The following is an 18,116-nucleotide window of genomic DNA, read 5'->3' on the forward strand; positions in this document are numbered from 1 at the left end:
ATGCAGCCATCGTACTCGCCGAAGCCGAGTACACACAAGGCGCGGGCGACATAAAATTCTTAACAAGAAATTTAAATCAAGCATATATATTTCTGAATAGTAAGGTCATAAAAGAACGACTGTCAACATTAATTAAACGCATCGAAAATCCAAGTGCTGACTGCAATTCCTCATCCAGCAACCATCACTCGTCTTAAATATGAATACATCTAACTATCAAAATCAGACTCGTCCCACTCAATTGCGAAGGTTTCAACTGAGAATTGCTTACTGGAACTGTCGCAATCTTCGACTTCGTTTACCTGAACTGCAAGCAGCCGCCAACAACTTGGACATCATCGTCTGTGCAGAAACATGGCTCGACCCATCCTATACTTTTCCAATTAACTTACCTGGCCACAAAGTAATATGCTTCGACAAAGAATAGGGGCGCGGAGGAGGACTGTTGGTAGCTATTAGATGAACCATTGCGTACAAACGAATTGATCATATTAATATTTCAAGTCATCTAGTAGAAGTTGCAGGCTTTGACATAACTAACAACACCCCTCAATTCAATTTATTTGCTTTTTACAGGCCTCGTGGCAACACGTTAGGTCAAAATATATGGGATCAGATAGTGAATCTCACCAATACCATTGAGTGTTGTTTGTTAATGAGCAATTTTAATGCGCTACATCCTGCGCGGAATTGTAACAAATACACACTGGATGGTGATCGACCCCTTGAGAGTATCATAAGAAGTGATACAGTAATTCAAAATCCAGACACAATTACACGCAGGGATGAGCACAGTCATTCAAATACAGATCTTATATTGTCAAATAGCGCATTTTGTGAAAAAAGTAGACTGATCGTGGGTGACGATAGCTTAGGATCTGATCACTCTTCAGTTTTTACTCAGATCTCAATCAGAGAATATATTTATCGTAAGCATTCTTACAAACGCACATCTGTCAGAACTAAGTGGACCGAGCTTTGTCAGGAGCTGGAGAGTTCTTATGAAAAATTCCTAGAATTTGATTATGATTGTCTGTGTCCTTTAGAAAAGTACAAATTCTTCATCGACAATTTAACTACTTTAGTTAATAAACATACCCCTGTTAAAAAGCAAGTGCCTAATCATGTTTACAAAAATTCAGTATTTTGGTGGGGTAAGAATGTACTCGAGTTATAAGACTACCTAAAGCTGCCTACAAAAAGTGGCTTTACACAATGAACTGTGGGGATTATTTTGTTTATATAAAACAAGTGGCAGCTGCAAGGAAACTGTTCAAGCTAAAGAAAAGAATCAAATGCAGGACTTTTTGGGAAACCATCGATATCAATAATAATCTCTCCTATGTCTGGCGTATATGTAAAGTATTAAAAAACAAGTGGGTAAGCTCGGCTATCACGTCGGAAAATTTACAATTTGGCAGCAACATTGAGAGCACTCTCAGTTCAGTCAGCCCCTCATAGGCCCCGATAGATCCTAGCTATTGTTCTTCGTGCCAGGACAATGACATATTGAGTGCTCCCTTTGATTCCACTGAGTTCAATATCGCGTTAAACACACGAAAAAATAAGTCATCGCCGAGAAAAGACTGCATACATTATGTTCTACTAAAGAGGATACACGTCAAACCCAAATTAATCCTCCTTGACATTTTTTAATGAGATGTACGACGGCGCTGATTATCCGTTGGACTGGAATGAACAATTCATTCATTTCATTCCTAAGGGTGACAGTGTTGGTGTGCGTCCTATTACATTATCGTCGTGTGTAGGAAAGCTGTTGGAAACTATTGTGAAAAATCGTCTTCAATGGTGGGTAGAACATACTAATTTCTTGCCTGATTTTCAGAGCGGTTTTCGAAAAAGCCGATCGTGTTATGACAATTTGACCAATCTCTCACTATACTCGGGACGAAATCTATTGGCAAAACGTGAGACGATGGGGGTATTTCTTGATATTAAATCAGGCGTCGACAATGTTCAGGTAAGAATATTATTAGACCAACTAGCGGGCAAGGGGTGCCCTGTTAGTCTCGTGAGATTCGTCAGATCAATCTCATACGAAAGAGATATTAAATCCTTATTCAATAATCAGCCTAGAAAAGTTTAGAAAGGAGTTCCTCAAGGAGGGACCTCTGTACTCTCGCCCCTATTATATATCATTTATGTTAATGACATTACTAAAAATATTCCCTCGGACGTGGTAGTCTCTCAATTTGCTGTCATGACATTAGTGTCTATACCAGCTTTTCTTCACTCACTCAAGGTACTAATATAATGGAGAGTTCGATTGAGATGCTGAAAAATAATTTAAATTCTATTGGTCTGACATTATCTCCACAAAAAACAGCAATGGTCCACTTTAATAAAAAAGACAACTAATCACTAGTACACCTCTTACAATTGAAGGCCAGAAAATCCAGTGCAGTCCATCTGCCCGATTTCTTGGTTTGATTTTTGATCCCAAAGTATCATTTAAATACCACTTACTTAAAGTACAAAGTTTAGCTCTCAAGGCGTTTGTATGATGAGTTGCCTGATTTGTAAAAGTGAAGTGGGTGAGGAGAGCTGATGAGTGTGGTGAGAGTGGGTGACCAGGGAATGAGAGGGGCCGGTACAAAACGACACAAGCATTCATACACGATTTGAGTCGAACGTGAGTCAATTTATAATAAAATATAATTAATGTTGAGTAGAACAGATGAGCGGTCACTATGTTTAATTAGAGCTGAACGTAATGAGTTGCAATTTCGAGAGTTTGTTACTATAAACTAACCGAGTTATTCAGTAAATTAGAGCAAACCACACGCGATGTTCACTTGTCGATGTCCGATCGAAGAGAGAGAGAGAGAGAGTGATTGAGTGGAGTCACGGGCGAAAATTGGCCTAATTGGTGCCACGTGACCACTCCTTTTGATTTGAGGGCGTCTTTCTGGGGTTGAGGTGTCCAAGACGTGGCGCCCCAATTTGGGAAATATTTCGAAGATCCCCCTGGCAACAGCGACTTGTTTTGATGCAGGGGTCGAGCGATCAAAGCTTGTAGAGCGCGGGGGAAGGGAGGGCCCGGAATTTGGTAGGATTTCCAACAGCGTTAAACATTATAAAGTTTATGAGGGGTACGTGGTGGGGGCTGATCGTGAGACTCTCATCATGATTTAAAAATCATTGATGCGTCCGATAATGGAATATGGATTGGTTATACAAGTATCCTGGCCGAAAGGTGAACAACTCAAAATTGAAACGAATACAGTAGGCTGCCATTAAATATTGTATGGAATATAGGATATCAACTCCTGTTAATACCTTACTGGCTGAAAGCAAACTCCCCACAATTAGGAACCGAGCTTCATTTCTCTGTAAAACCTATCTAATGAAAGTGCTCTCTAATGCCGATCCCCATGTCTCGACGACCATCGGGGAATCAATCGCCCAAAATGATTTCTCTACATCACGACTTGCTACCCTAAAAACATGTTTGGAAGAAATCGAATACTTGTTGAAAAATCTAGATATTAAGAGCTGCTGCAATATTCTTAGTTGTCAGTACCGTACTGCGCTCAGCTCTTTACCAATCGATGAAGGACTCGGAAAAACTATTACAAATAATGCTGCTCTTCATAATAACCCCAACCCCATCATAGATAATTATTCTCCAGAAACTATAGCAATATACACAGACGGCAGTAGGACGATGGGTGGTACCTCTGTTGATGCAGCTTTTCATTGCCCTCAGCTGAATATTCAAGAATCCTTTGTAATTAACCCCGGAGCTTCGATATTTACAGCGGAATGTTTAGCAATTAGTGAGGCTGTGAACTTCCCGTATATGCATTTAAACAAAAATTTTATGTTGATAAGCGACTCTTTAAGCACTCTACAATCCCTTTCTCAGCCATCCACAAGCATTAAATCAAACAAGTTCATAATAGACGTCAAAATAACATACGAACAAATCGTGCGGCACAATAATCAGGCTCCAAACTGAGTCTGGGTTCCTTCGCATTTGGTGGTGGAGGGTAATGAAGCAGCTGATCGGCTGGCGAGGGATGCCACCACTCACGACAGTGATGAAGCTTATCAACTCCCTTTCACTGATTTCCGTGAGGAGTTCAAACAAGAATCTTTTGACAAAACTTGCAGCCTGGCTCTTGAACTTGGTCAAACCAAAGGAACGACGTATTCTAAACATTACCACACCAGAAAAAGAAAACCCTGGTTTTAGGGGAAAAAGTTGAGTCGTGAGTAACTAGAGGCAGGGCCAACCATCACAGTCTAGCAGAATCACTAGCGCGAGTTGGGATCATTAGCTCGTCAAGCTGTAAATGTGGACACGAGGAGGAAAATATCGACCACGTCCTGTGGGAGTGTTCACTGTATAATGAGGCTAGACAGATAATGATTAAAAAATTCGGTGACCAAAAGTTCTTTCCACCGTACTATTCTGGGGAATTTTTGGCCGAATTAGAGAAAAAATTCATTGTGATCATGAGCGAATTTCTATAAAAATGTTCGATAAGAATTTAAGATCAATGTAATCGCCTTGTATCCTGCCATTTGTATGCAAATTAAACCCACCAGGTTTAAAAATGCTTAATAAAAAAAAAATAAGAGCAATACAAATTGACTATAAACATTCTTTTCTACCATGGCAGTTGTTAAAGATATAAAAGATTTCGTGGGATTCATGAACAACTTTACGCTTTTAAGGAATCATATGAGATATGACAATTTACATCAACAAGGTTTTGTAAACATTGGAAGACATTGAACCTCCAAAACGTACGACAGCACAGTTAAATCTCAACATGTCAGTAAAGTAACTGACATGTTGAGATTTGAGAGACGTGTACAGAGTTTCACCAACGTCAAGCCCTATTGTGAAGGATTTTGACCAGTAAGTTTCGCCAGAGGTTTACTTGAGAATTTGTTCATCTACACCGATCTTGGTATACCCCACCTAAGGGGTGATGTGCAGTCATCGCCGCTCCAAGTGGAACCATTCAACGCTGCTGCATACTTATGGGGCTTTACACTGCACTACGTTTGCGTGCGTATACTTATGGGGCTTTACACTGCACTACGTTTACAAATCCGCATTCTCATTCACTGATGAGGTACTTATTTCGGACAGGTCAAATAGATATGAGAAACAATCACGATGAAATGATTCCATTCGAATATGGACTTCTGAATGTAACAGTTCACTTCAAGAGCATTAATTGACTAAAAAATGAGTACCAACATTGCATATTACGCAAGCCAAACTGGTGGAGGATCGGCGAATAGATATAATAATTTTGGTATTCTACCCTTCCTGGGAAGCGCAGTGAGGGCGGGAGCAGGGAGTTCTCAATGCGGGTATAAACGTTGTTGAGGATTTAGTGTCAAATGGCAAACCTTTAAAGGTGGCGCTGGAAGACCGATTAGCCGAGTCTGGATTGATATTGAAAAGGAACGCTCAGAACCGAGTTGGGTCCATGATGCGTGGATCAGGATATAAAAAAAATCTAACCAGCTCACTTTTTATAAGCTTGCCGGCCGTGAATCTGCCAAAACTTCCAAAACTCGGGAGAGTAAAAAGAAGAGAACCATTGCAAACAAAAAGCGTAAGAAAGCGAAAAAAGTGCGGAACCATAAATCAAACCGCAAGACTCGTGATTTGTATGTTATTTTTAACTAATGATGTCGTTTCTACATTCGTACTCTTCTGAGTGAGTGAAATCGGAGCTCGATCTATTTGCTGTACCACCTACCTACCCAAACCAGTGTTGAAAATTCTGAATTTGTTTATTACAATCCTGCATTTACACTCTCAGACAACGTCCCAATTGAATTCATCGTACCAGGACATGGAGAAGAATATATTGATTAGTCACATACCATTAACGAGAACCATAAGACCCGATGGCACTGCTGATCTTGCGGTCTCTGTTGGCCCTATGAATAATTTTTTACATTCAATGTTTAATCAAGTGGATGTATATTTCAACCAAAAAGTTGCCTCTACGCCCAATAATCTGCACGCCTAAAGAGCATACATTGAAACGCTACTGAAGTATGGAGCAGATACGAAGTCCTCACATCTTGGAATGGCACTTCGAGCTACTGATAGCTATGGTGCAATGGATTCTGCTGCTATACTGGCGAACGATGCGGAAAAAACAATGGGATAGCCTTACGCCAGGCATTTACTAAAGGTGGAAAAGTATTTATTCTGCCGAGACCTTTACATTGTGACGTTTTCAATCAAGATAAGTTTTTGACGAACGGTGTAGAGTTACGTGTTGGTCTTATCCGCGCAAACGATGAATATTGCCGTATCGACCATGGTCCGCAGAATTATAAGTTAAACATAGTAGAATCCGTCTTGATTGTTTTCCGTGTGAAAGTCAGCCCTGAAGTTTTGATAGCTCACGCTAAACTGCATGCAAAGACCATTGCGAAATATCCTTTGAAACGGGTTGAGATTAAATCTTTTGTTCATAATGGGATTATGGGGGAAACAATAGACAATGCCATTTCAGGCCTGCTACCTGAAAGAATCATATTTCTATTTGTTGAAAATGCCCGTTTCAACGCATGGGGGAAGAAGAATCCCTTCAACTTTCAAAATTTTGAGATGAACTTCTTATGTCTTTACGTCGATGGACGTCAAGTACCTACAAAACCTCTGTCGACGGATTTTGTTTATTCGCATTCGATCTGACATACAATTGATCTGCAAGATTAGCTGGCCATTGAAATCTAGTGAAAATCGGAAGTATTCGTATCGACGTTCGCTTCAATAAATCAACAGAACAAAATGGAAATTGTCTATTGTACGCCGAATATGACCAATTGCTAGGAATTGATTCGACAAGGCAGGCTATTGTCGACTATAGTGGATGAAAATAGAAGACTACTTAATGGAGGCTCAACATAAGATTGTATTAGTTGGATCGAGCCTGCTGAACAAGTTCCACGCTAATTCTCCGCTTTACCATCGTCCTGTGAATACACGTGAGGTCCTGTAAGTCTTACCGCATACAGATGTATCCATTGGAGGTGTCCACCCTGCCGACCGCCTCCCCTGGACATGGCCCCGACCCTGCGCTATTATCATCATCACCGACAACCATAACCAGGCAGGAAGCCACTGGATGGCCGTTTACCTCGGTTCGAATAGACGAGGAATGCATCTCGACAGCTTCGAAATGCCACCCTTCGATACAAGAATCTCTCCGCGCCTTAAGAGACATTGCAATGTATATGACGAGCCAGGAAAGACTCCAAGATATGTCGTCTGAGGTTTGTGGCCAGTACTGCATTACTGCGGTTCACTGGTTGTTCAATGATCGGTCTGTACAGTCCTTTCATAACTTATTGACTTCAAACACATAATCTAACGATCGCATTGTTATGAAAATGTTCAAAAAAATTAATCAAACACAAAATTGTAATCGTAGAAATTGAAGTAATCATTTTCAGTACTTTTCTCGGAAAAGATATTTTGCATTGTAATCAACGTTCTTTAAAAAATATATTCCGTCTACATTAATTCAATAATGATAATAATTATCCCGATTATCAATATTTGTTCAATAAATAATATTATGTACCACCCGAGAATATAAGAATAATTTCTGAATGAATAATTCATATACGTCAATAAATTCTGCATCATGGAAATATTTAGTTTGCCACACATGTAATCCACACTTCCCATACCACCTACTTTCAACCCTCTTTTTAATCCATTTTTAGAACCAGGTGACCCTCGCCACCCACCACCCACTCCCTGTCGAACAAAAACATTTTTTGGGGATCCTCACTCCAATCCCCCCCCCCCCCCAGATCGTTAACGTCCTCTTCAAAACACATGCCGACAAACGGATAATCTGCTCGGACATGTCTGGAAAGAGGGTGTGAGAGGGGGAATTCCTCGGAATAAATTCGACAATCGTGCCCACGTACTACTATCCGTCGCCATCGTTGTTTCCCAGACGTTCAAAAAAAGGAAATAGCGATATAATTATCGTTCAAGATCTCTATACCAATTACATAGAACTGTTGGTTGGTAGAACCGGTTGGTAACGGAACGGCTAAAACTGTTGTTACAATTTTGGACACCGTTTTCGATCGCTGGGGACACCAAAATCAATTGTCACAGATGACGGTACCGAGTACTCGAATAAATATGTTAGGAGCCTCCTAGCCGCACGAGGAGTCTAATAGACTACCACTCCACTAGTTGACCCGCAGAGTAAACTGGTCAAACGTGTTAATAAAACCGTTAAGCCAACGATAGCCATGCTTATTAAGATACATACCAATTGTACGAGTACTTGTCGAAGATTGAATTTGCATATAATACAGTGCCACAGGCGGGTAGTCGAGTTTCCCCATTTTTCCTTAACCACGGTCATGAGGCGAGGAGGACGCATGATCGAAGAGAGGATACAAAGGATGAAAAAAATTCTAACGATGATTCCATTGCGCATTGGATCCACATAATTGGTGAGATTGACGAATTCCGCCACAGGGTAGAAAAACAATTAATAGATTATTAAAATAAACATCTCATTAGAAACAATGGTGATGGAATCAAGTCCATAGACCAAAGTAGCAACGGAAGTATATCATCCTGTTGGAAATCCTGACGATACTTCGACCGTTCGACCGCCTGGATCACAACAATCCTCTGTTACCAGGGAGATACTTGAAATATTTCCCAATTTGGGGCGCCACGTCCTGGAAGCCTCAACCCTGGAAATGCGTGCTAAATCAGTAAGGACTCCACTCACTCTCACTATCACTCTTCGTGTAGGTCTAATCCTGTACACATCGTGTGCGTTGTACTCTGTGAATATTATATCGGAATAATCTGCGGGTATTCTATTAAATAAGTTAACTCACTGCGACCGCTCAATTAAAGTGAAACACTCGTATAAAATTTTAGTGACCGCTCAACTTGAATTATCATAAACATTGTGTAAATTAGGACTCCTTTATTTGATAATAAATTGAGGAATCAGCTGAACTCTCAACCATGAATTGCCCCTTTGTGTATCTGCCGGATTCCACTAGAGCATCGTGCCAGTTTTGGTGACAATACCAGCATTCTCAACAGACAGATCAAGGCTCGTTTCAACTGCCACAATGATGGTCCCAATTAATTAAAAAAAACGTATTCGTGAGAAAGCTTTGTTGGAAAGACTGCCAGAAAATGCAGATGCATAAAAGGTTATTGTCAGTATGTCCGAAACAAACGCGAACGGGCAGTCAGTGCTCTTCTCACGCAATTCATCCGAAAATCGCTCGACAGGGTGATGCTCGCATGTCCGGAACTTAGGCCCACAGAGAAGTAAAACGTGATGAGTGGTAACTTCAAGTAGACGGCACATACACATTGTCATGATAATGATTTAATTTGCCTGATTTTCTACGCCTCACAAAAACTCAAATCTTAGATTACAATACTTCTCGCTATGAGAAGTATTGTAATCTCTCTGTAAGTAATTACAGATTTTCCTCATAACATTTAACAATCCAAACCAGTTGGATAACGTCGATTCTGACGTTTCATAAATTCTCTTGCTTGAGGAGTTGGAAGTGTGCAATATTTTTAGTCTCTTACTAATTAATTGTCCGAAGCATTGTTCATACGCCCACTTATACCGTAAGGCGTGTGGAGTCACGAAGGTCTTATTAGTTTGTACGTACACTTTTAGGCCGAAAATGCGTATTCCGTCTTCCTGAAATACTAAAGAATCCGAAAGTCTCACTAATTTTGGAGAAATTTTGCCAAGTGGCATTCCCAGTTTAACAAATAATGAGCGTCATTTCAGTTCACTCCTAAAGGAAGGGGTGCTTAAGAGAAATTTCCTTAGACCACACCTTGACGAATGTCCCTCGAGTAGGCCTGGTGATTTCGAGGTTTATGACTACAATTGAGCATGGATCACCTTCTCGCGTCGTCGCACTTTGGCTGATTACACTTCTGAGATTTTTTCAATGGTTGGCCGGTATACTGGTCTGCAAACTTTGCCTTAATGTTGGGATTGCCTGTTAGCAATATCGACAGCGCGCTGTATCGAAATGAGCTGGTAGCATAATGTAAGTCGCCTTTGGATTTTACAGAGGTGAATAATTTTAATTTCGACAGACGCACATAATAGACTAAAAGCGGTTGTAATGAAAAAGTCACTCATATTTGCCTCAGATCCACTCTTGGTCTTTACCTAAAATTTTTTGATAATACCGTGCCAGGTGCAGAAGAGTATAATCTCCCTGTCCGTTGCGATACTGAAATAGTACGATTCTAGCGTCCATTGAAAATAATGGCCTAAATTGAAGGAGCACTATTTTGAAACTACTAGGAATAGATTATAACCTTTCGCTTTCTGTATTTTTCCAAGATGAAGGAAGATCCATGGTCAATCTTTCAATGATATTAGAAAAAATTGAGAAGAAATTATCAAGGCAAGAATAGTTGCATGCACAGAAATTACGCTGTGAGCGTTTCTTCGTAGGAATAACTTCTGCTATCTACATGTACCAAAATTTTTCCTTCGAAAACGTTCCGACAGTTATTAAATGGTGTAGCGCCTTTTTATGTTCACTTTGCTACACAGTAAGGAATATTGTAAAAATAACGTGATTTCTTACTTACAGCTTCCGTATGAATTGGATGTACTGCAAACAATAGGGCAGCCACGAAGCTAGCCAGATCGGACAGGAACATCAGGCATGTTCTAAAGACAACATATTATAAATCATCTGATTTGAGGTTCATCTTGCATAATCACATTAATATCAAGTGACCTTATTACATTGCTAACACTGGATGTCATTTCTATTATGGAAACGCATTAGAGAGAGCATTAAAAATGATCCTTCATTACCTAGATTGAATGTATATTGGCAAGTCACTTTAAATTGTTGGTACGAATGAGCATTTGTTCATTCTGTTGAAAAACCGTCCCACACACTGTGTAAAAATAGTGTATGAAGATATGAATTGTCGTCAGTTTACGACACACATGAGACCACCGAAATAACGGCGTTATTAAGACCTCCATATTGTTTTAACAGCTTCAGAAACTAATTCTTTTGAAAGAAACGAATTTCATTCCTGTAAAATTGCCATATAGATTACACAGAATGATCGGGGGATAATATCTTATGATGTGAAATACTATTTTCAACTTTGCCGCGAATATCATAAGATTCAAAAAGTTATTCCCCGTCCTTTATACAATTCACCCATTACCATCTAGAATTTAGTTGATACAAGATAAAGAGAGTAAATAACTTTCAAGGGGCTTATATACTGTAACGTGGTATTTTGACCAGTTACTGGTTCTTCACTGGTTCGCGATTTTAGAAACTTCCGCCCGACAGGAAGTCACCTTCAGTGGCGAGAGTTCATCAGAGGAGAGGAGAAAAGGGTTTTGTTGCTTTGTTTTATTTTGTTCATTTGAATTTACGTGCCACTGCGCTCCTTCTGAGGACATCATCGAGAATCGGCAGGAAGCCGAGAGAGGTCGTCACGCTCCTCTAGCCTTATGGCATCTGACTGATTTTGGGATGTGGCCAATAATGAAGCCACAATGCAGTCATCGATAACACCGGAAGTGACGGAGGCGATGGACACACGTTGCTGATTGGTGTTAAGCAAAATTCATCGATAATTAAGGAGGTGAGAGAATCATCTTTCTAAGGGTAGTACTTGACGCAGGAAGGGAGTTTGAAGGATTCAGAAAGCGCTGAGAAGTTTTGTCAATATTATTAGACAGAGAAATTATAATTAAGCATCGCAAAAATTGAAAGCGCATGCGTTGGAAATTGAGGGTAACTGTCTCGCATGCCTGACTGATTGAGATTGGCGGATGATGACGTTATCACCCCTACCATCATCTTATAGAGCGCGTTATCTACCTCTCGCGTAGGTTTACGTGTATCGTAAGGAGACTTCCCGTTTGGTGGGCATCAATAGTGTGCCGATGAAAAATTAACTCCGAGTGACGTCACATCGGACCTCCTGGAGATTTGGTGAGCGTGGTGGCCCCTTATCATTTGCGAGTATAATTTTGTTTCGATTTCATATTGGGCAGAGATTGGTAGAGTTGAAAACTTTGATGTCCCGTACATCCAAGCCCAGGTGTGACAAGTGGCCTTACTCCGGCAACCGGGGCTGTGCTGGAGCGGACAAAATCTTTCCCTCGGTACTCGTGGGAGCAACAATGAAAGTTGGGGGTCGTGAGGACCATAATAAACCGCACTCCAGTGTAACCAACAATAGTCAAACGCCAGGCCCAGGTGAGAAAGCAGGCCCGGGGGCGTTGTCCAGCTACTGCAGCTCGGGGGGAGCGGACCACTTGGCCCCCCAGGAGTTCACTGTGACAAGTGAGGAAACGAAAAGGAAGTGGGCGTGAGACTACCATGACAAGCTCATTCCCGAGCTGCTGACCTCTGTGATGGACCGATCAAAACGGACCATCAATGAAAGTCTTCGCAACCTCGTCAAAACTGTCTCAACATCTGCTAAGCGACTTAGGTCGATACAGGAAACGGAGGCCAACGGTGAGGCAATCTTAGATACGACAGGCCAGAAACAAGCCGAGAAGGCAAAGGACCGTGGCGGAGACGGTCCGAATCGAGTGATGAACATGGAATGTACCTGTTAAAGTTATCGATTGATCCCCCATGACCCATGAGGAGAAGAGAACAACGGTTAGACGAAAGTCAATAAATATTGGACACGTCATCACTATTAATTACTGTCCCCTTTATTCTTATGTGAGTGGTACTCGTGGACCCCATGGGTCAACAGGTATGGTCCAAAAAGTAGAAAAACTTAGTACAACTTTCCAATGCAGCGTTCTACGCCAGACTAGCCCGAGGAATAAAGGTCTCGAAAGCCAAGACCCACCCAGAAAGGGAGAAATAAAATAAATTAGTCCCTTCGAGAATGTTCTATGGTCATCCCTCCTCCGATTGGTGAACAAACTACAGGCAGACCCGCGACGAACCCCTTCAATAGTACCCTGCAACCGCATACATTCGCCTTGGTGCTACAGGCACACCTGCCCACGGCATCGACGACGACGCTGGACAGTGACGATGATTCGGTTATTGGCGAACAGGAAAAGCTTCCATCCAGACGTCGAAAGCCAGAGTGGCCAGGTGTAAGTGATAAGAATCCCAAAAGAAAGCGACGAGCAAGAAAGACCAAATGTCAGCGTCCGGCATCTTCTGCTGATAAACCGCCCGAACCAGCAGAGGAAGATTCGGACTGGGAGAAGTGGAAGCGTCGGAGGAAAAAGGGAGATTCGACCCAGAAGGCTCGAAGGATTACGCGCGAGCCTAACCCCTGGAAGAAGAGTTCTGCGATCAGGCCTCACGCCCTGATCATCCGCCGGACGGACAAGACGAAATATGGGGAAGTCTTAGGCCAGTCAGTTAGAAAAGACTGAAACTGGAGAATGCCATCACCAAAGTCTTTGGTGCAGGGGCAAGAGTCCAGAACAAAGGCTCGCAAGAAGGCCTCGAGATCAAAGACCTTGATGAAGAAACGTCCAAGGAGGACGTCCTGGAAGCTCTGCGAGGGGCTGATGGCGATAACAGCGGCATCACGCTGGAAGCCGTTAAGTCTCTGCGCAGGAACTGATGGAGGAACGCAAGTTGAAAAATCCGGATGGGCTGGGTCAACTGCCGCGTGGTGCCAGTGGTGAGACCCCTGAAGTGTTTCAAATGTTGGCATTATGGACATCTCGCCGATAGGTGCAAGAGTAAGATTGACCGGTCGAAACTATGCTCCAAGTGCGAAGATGCCGGTTACAAAGCCTCCAGCTATGAAAAGACTCCCCGATGCCTTTTGTGCACCGAAAAAGCTGCATCGAAGAATTGTGCCAATGTTGCTGGTAGCAGTAAATGCCCTGTCTAGCAGGAGGCGCTCCAGAAGATGCGCATGAAACAGCAGTGCGGGTCCTACAAGTAAACCTAAACCATTGTGAGCCCGTATAGGATCTGCTCATGCAGACAGTGCGGAAACTGAAGACTGACCGCAATCATCTCGGAGCCGTCTAGACACCTCGCCACTCAGCTCTGGGTAGCTGATAACAGCTGCAAGACCGTCATTTGGGCTTGTGGGTTGTGCCTAATCCAGAGTAGTGCCAACGGCAGGGAGGCTGGTTTTGTGACAACTAAGTTGGATGGCATTTACTTCTGCAGCTGTTACGCTCCCCCCCAGCCTTATCTTAGATGCATTCACGGACTTCCTCGATCGACTGACACGGCATGCAAAGCAGTATTCCCCAGTAGCAATTGCTGGAGACTTCAACTCCAGGGCGATCGATTGCGGCAGCAAGGAGCCCAACGCAAAGGGGCAAGCACTATTGGAAGCCATATGAAAAAATCCAGCACTGGATGGAGTCCGTCGGCTTGTGCTTGGCGAAACACAAGACGGAGGCGGCGCTGATCTCGGGCACGGGAATCTTGGAGACCATCACGGTGCGTGTCGGGAGTTGTGAACTCTTCTCCAAGCCATACATACGGTACTTGGGAGTGATGATAGATGCCCAGCTTAGCTAGAAGCAGTAAGTGGAGTACTCCACCATCAAGGCGGCGATGGTGACAACGGCACTATCGCGCCTCATGCCCAACGTGGGAGGCCCGAAGCAGACGGGGAGGTCACTACTGGCGTCGGTGAGTACGTCGGTGCTCATCTCCGGAGTGACCATTTGGGCGCGCTCACACACAAAAATACACACACACAAACCCTCCCAAATGCCATTGTTATATTTGCTTACAAGCGCCTGTGATCTCGCCTTATCGGGTTCTGTGGATAGATGTAGCCCCTCGCGGAATCTCTTCTCTTAACCCATGCATGCCGCTGAATTCCGCGTAGAGACCCATCAGATTGGCTCCGACTGCCTACTTCGTCTTCAGACCTAAACACGGGAAATCTCCCGTAGCTAGTCCCCATTCCAAGCTTGAAACTGTGGAATTGTCAATCACAAACACACAAACAGTCGCCAACCCCCTCGCCCCCCCCCCTCAGTAACCATAGAAGTTTTTCACTTTAGTTGTAGGACACCCTCAACAATAATCTCCGATGTTATCCATAAAACATAAATGAACGGTCATCTGTATACCAGCGGTATTGTGTGTGTCTTATTATAATGCAACATCATTTTTTGTCAAATTTACGTATTTTGGCAAATTCAAGGTTAACCTTACCTGAAGAACAATATGCAAACTCCACAATGCAACACCACGTTCAGCAAATGGTAACCGACGGGATCCAACTGATGAATCATGTAATTCCACCGGAATGATAGCACGCAGATTGGTCTGTATGACTTGTGTGATTGTTCCTGAAAGTCCAAACAAAAACCGATCATTCCGAAACCCCTAAGCCACACTTAAACGATGATCAATTCTATGGTGTTCTTATATTTCAAAAAATGTCCTATGGATAACATGATCTAAATTTCATAGTCGAAAATGAACGCTCCAAATGATCAATCTTATATACTTAATGACAAAAATTCTTAACTTTTTACGAAACAAAATTAATTAGGATTACTTTCACAACACCGTTTATATGAAGAATGAACCATTATTATTTAAAAGCCATTGGGGGGACAATTTTTGCCATCTCCCCGTTTCGCGCAAATCAAACACAATTCCATATCCTCAATTGACTCCGACAAATCTAAATTGAAGTTTGACGGCGATCATTCTCAGCTTCCACCCCTTGGTGCTACATAATTCAGATAGAAAACACTGTATGAAATGTGACGGCTGAGACCTGAGAAACTGAGAGTGAGAAAAAACTGGAGAGTGTGGAAATAATGACAAGAAGAGGTTGCAAAATAACCTGGCCGAGCATATGGGAAATTCGGGGAATCGGTGTAGGATCGGTCTCCTGGACTTGAAAAATTTTCACGCCGATTCACCTTGCCTCTCATAGGAAAGAATGGGAAAGGGTGGTAATAATCATAAGTCGGTTAACGGTGATAAATATACAAGTCACATCGACTCCAGCCAGCATAATAGATAAGACTAGATGATATATTGACGATTCAATTGATGTTAGCTGCTATTGACGGTTTGAATATGCCTGTGTGCGTTATCTGAGCCGGACAATCGAATTATCACCGTTATCATTTACACATCCCCTCAATGATAATGTTCGCCAATCTTTCAATGCTACTGCTTCATGAACACAGCATAATTAACTTCTGTTGTACATTATTGGCTAGCGTCGTATTATTTTTATTCGTAAATCTCTTATGTGAAAAAAGAGTGCCTATCTGTTCATTGCGATGAATCTGTGTAGCATTGCATTTTTTTATGCAACGCGGCTTGCAATCCATTGCAACAATGGGCGTGTCTTGTGTTTCATTAAAGTATTAAAAGAGATTTTTCATCCATCTTCCTTCTTTACATGCGTCGGAGAGCGAAATTACCTCAGCTCTAATGGATGATAAGGAGACGCTTGTTGGTCATTAAAATTGTCCTACTGCCCGATTTCCTTAGTCCCCTGTCTTTTGCCCATTTGGAATGTGCGTATCAAATAAAACACGACCTTGACGAATTTTTATTGTTGAGTTTCACCTCTTCGTTCAATGCTGCTTTCAGATACCTAATAACACTCGTAATTTCATCCTAGTCGACAAGCTTCAGTGCAGTTATATATTGACTTCGCAAATTGCGGAGGGACCTTCAGAGAATCCCCATAGAGACTTCAGAAACCTCAGATGATGACTGTTTCAGGAATGGCTGTTTTGGGTGATTATTTTATGTAAATAGCGTGTTTATGAGGGTGATTAATTTCGTCAAGGAGGTGGGACAAGTCCCAAACCTGGGAATGACCTTCATAAAGGCAAATTATCCTCTATACATCATGTATATGAAAAGAATGGCTTACCAATTAAAGCCGGAAAACGAATTAAAAAGGTGGATAAGTCTCTAATTTCAGGGCCACTTTCAGACGATATCCATCGCATTTTTTCCACCCTCAGTAGAGAAAACTGTGATTTTGTGATCGGCAATTGGAGGTCATAGTGAAAGGAGCTACGCTGAAAACAGGCCTTGACTATTGCACTAAGAACTGTGTGTCACTCGCGGAACGATTTTAACCGATGCGTCTCGCAGGCAGGATAGTTGTAAGTGGGCCTGTCTGGCGAATTTATTCCGGGAATTACCCCTCCCCTCCTGGGCCGTCTTTTCCCGACGTGTCTGTGCAGGTTTTCCCGTTGTCGGCTTGTCTTTTCAAGAGGACATCGACGCACTGAGGGGAGCCCTGAGGTGAGGGTTCGAAAAGAATCTGTTTATTCGACAAGAAGTGGGTGGTGAGGATTACGCAAGGCCTAAAAACCGCTTTAAAAAGATTCCGCTTTAAAAATATTGTCGGGTGTTACAATGTCGTCTTGTAGAAGGTTTCCAGGGAAACTTTCAATTTTTTACGTGAAGGATTGCGAGGTACATTGAGCTCGGATGCGGGGGCTATCTTCCGCCATTAATGTAGTGGGGGGCTACCTTCCGCCATTAACTCGTTCAATTCATTAAAAGGTAATGAAGCGGTAACAAATATTTTTAATCACATTACAATATGTAACGTGATATTTCCCATGGGGGTTGAAAATGCCTATTACCTTCGCCCTACTTCTCCCGGATCCCGTTAAACTCAAAAATCTAAACTCGATGGGCGCCAGATAATTGTTGAACCGGAGTTACCAAACCGGAAATCTCTAAAAGCCAGATTCGCAAATCCCAAAATACTTAAATTAAGATTAAAACAAACGGAAATCTGATGACAACAACGGAGTTAACTAGACCCTGCAGAAAGCTAACGACCCTCGGGTTGCTCAGTGTGGTAGGTTATGGAGAGAGGTGTGGATTTCAGGTGGAATCAGGGTTATTGACGAACCACAATGTTGTACAAAATGACTTCGGATTATTTTAAACCTAAGAGTAAAATACACGGAAAAGAAATAACTTCCAAAAGCCTGAGCACCCCAATAATGTTTAAATATTATTTATTAATGAATCCATCATTAGGTGCATAAATTTTAATATTTAGTTGGTGATTAAGTAGAAAAACTTGAATATTTTAAGAATAGCAGACG

General features: G+C 42.1%; 1 protein-coding gene across 1 annotated transcript in view; it reads right to left on the bottom strand.

Annotated features, from left to right (window-relative positions):
* Positions 1-18,116, bottom strand: part of LOC135167675 (protein O-mannosyl-transferase Tmtc3) — a 103,940-nt gene that overhangs the window by 69,513 nt on the left and 16,311 nt on the right. The window contains exons 2-3 of the mRNA XM_064131127.1: positions 15,220-15,356; positions 10,649-10,730 (exon numbers count right to left, since the gene is read on the bottom strand). Of these exons, the coding sequence (XP_063987197.1) occupies positions 10,649-10,730; positions 15,220-15,356 (219 nt within the window). The remainder of the gene's footprint in view (positions 1-10,648; positions 10,731-15,219; positions 15,357-18,116) is intronic.

The sequence above is a fragment of the Diachasmimorpha longicaudata genome, chromosome 1 (assembly GCF_034640455.1).
Source record: "Diachasmimorpha longicaudata isolate KC_UGA_2023 chromosome 1, iyDiaLong2, whole genome shotgun sequence".
NCBI classification, from domain to species: domain Eukaryota; kingdom Metazoa; phylum Arthropoda; class Insecta; order Hymenoptera; family Braconidae; genus Diachasmimorpha; species Diachasmimorpha longicaudata.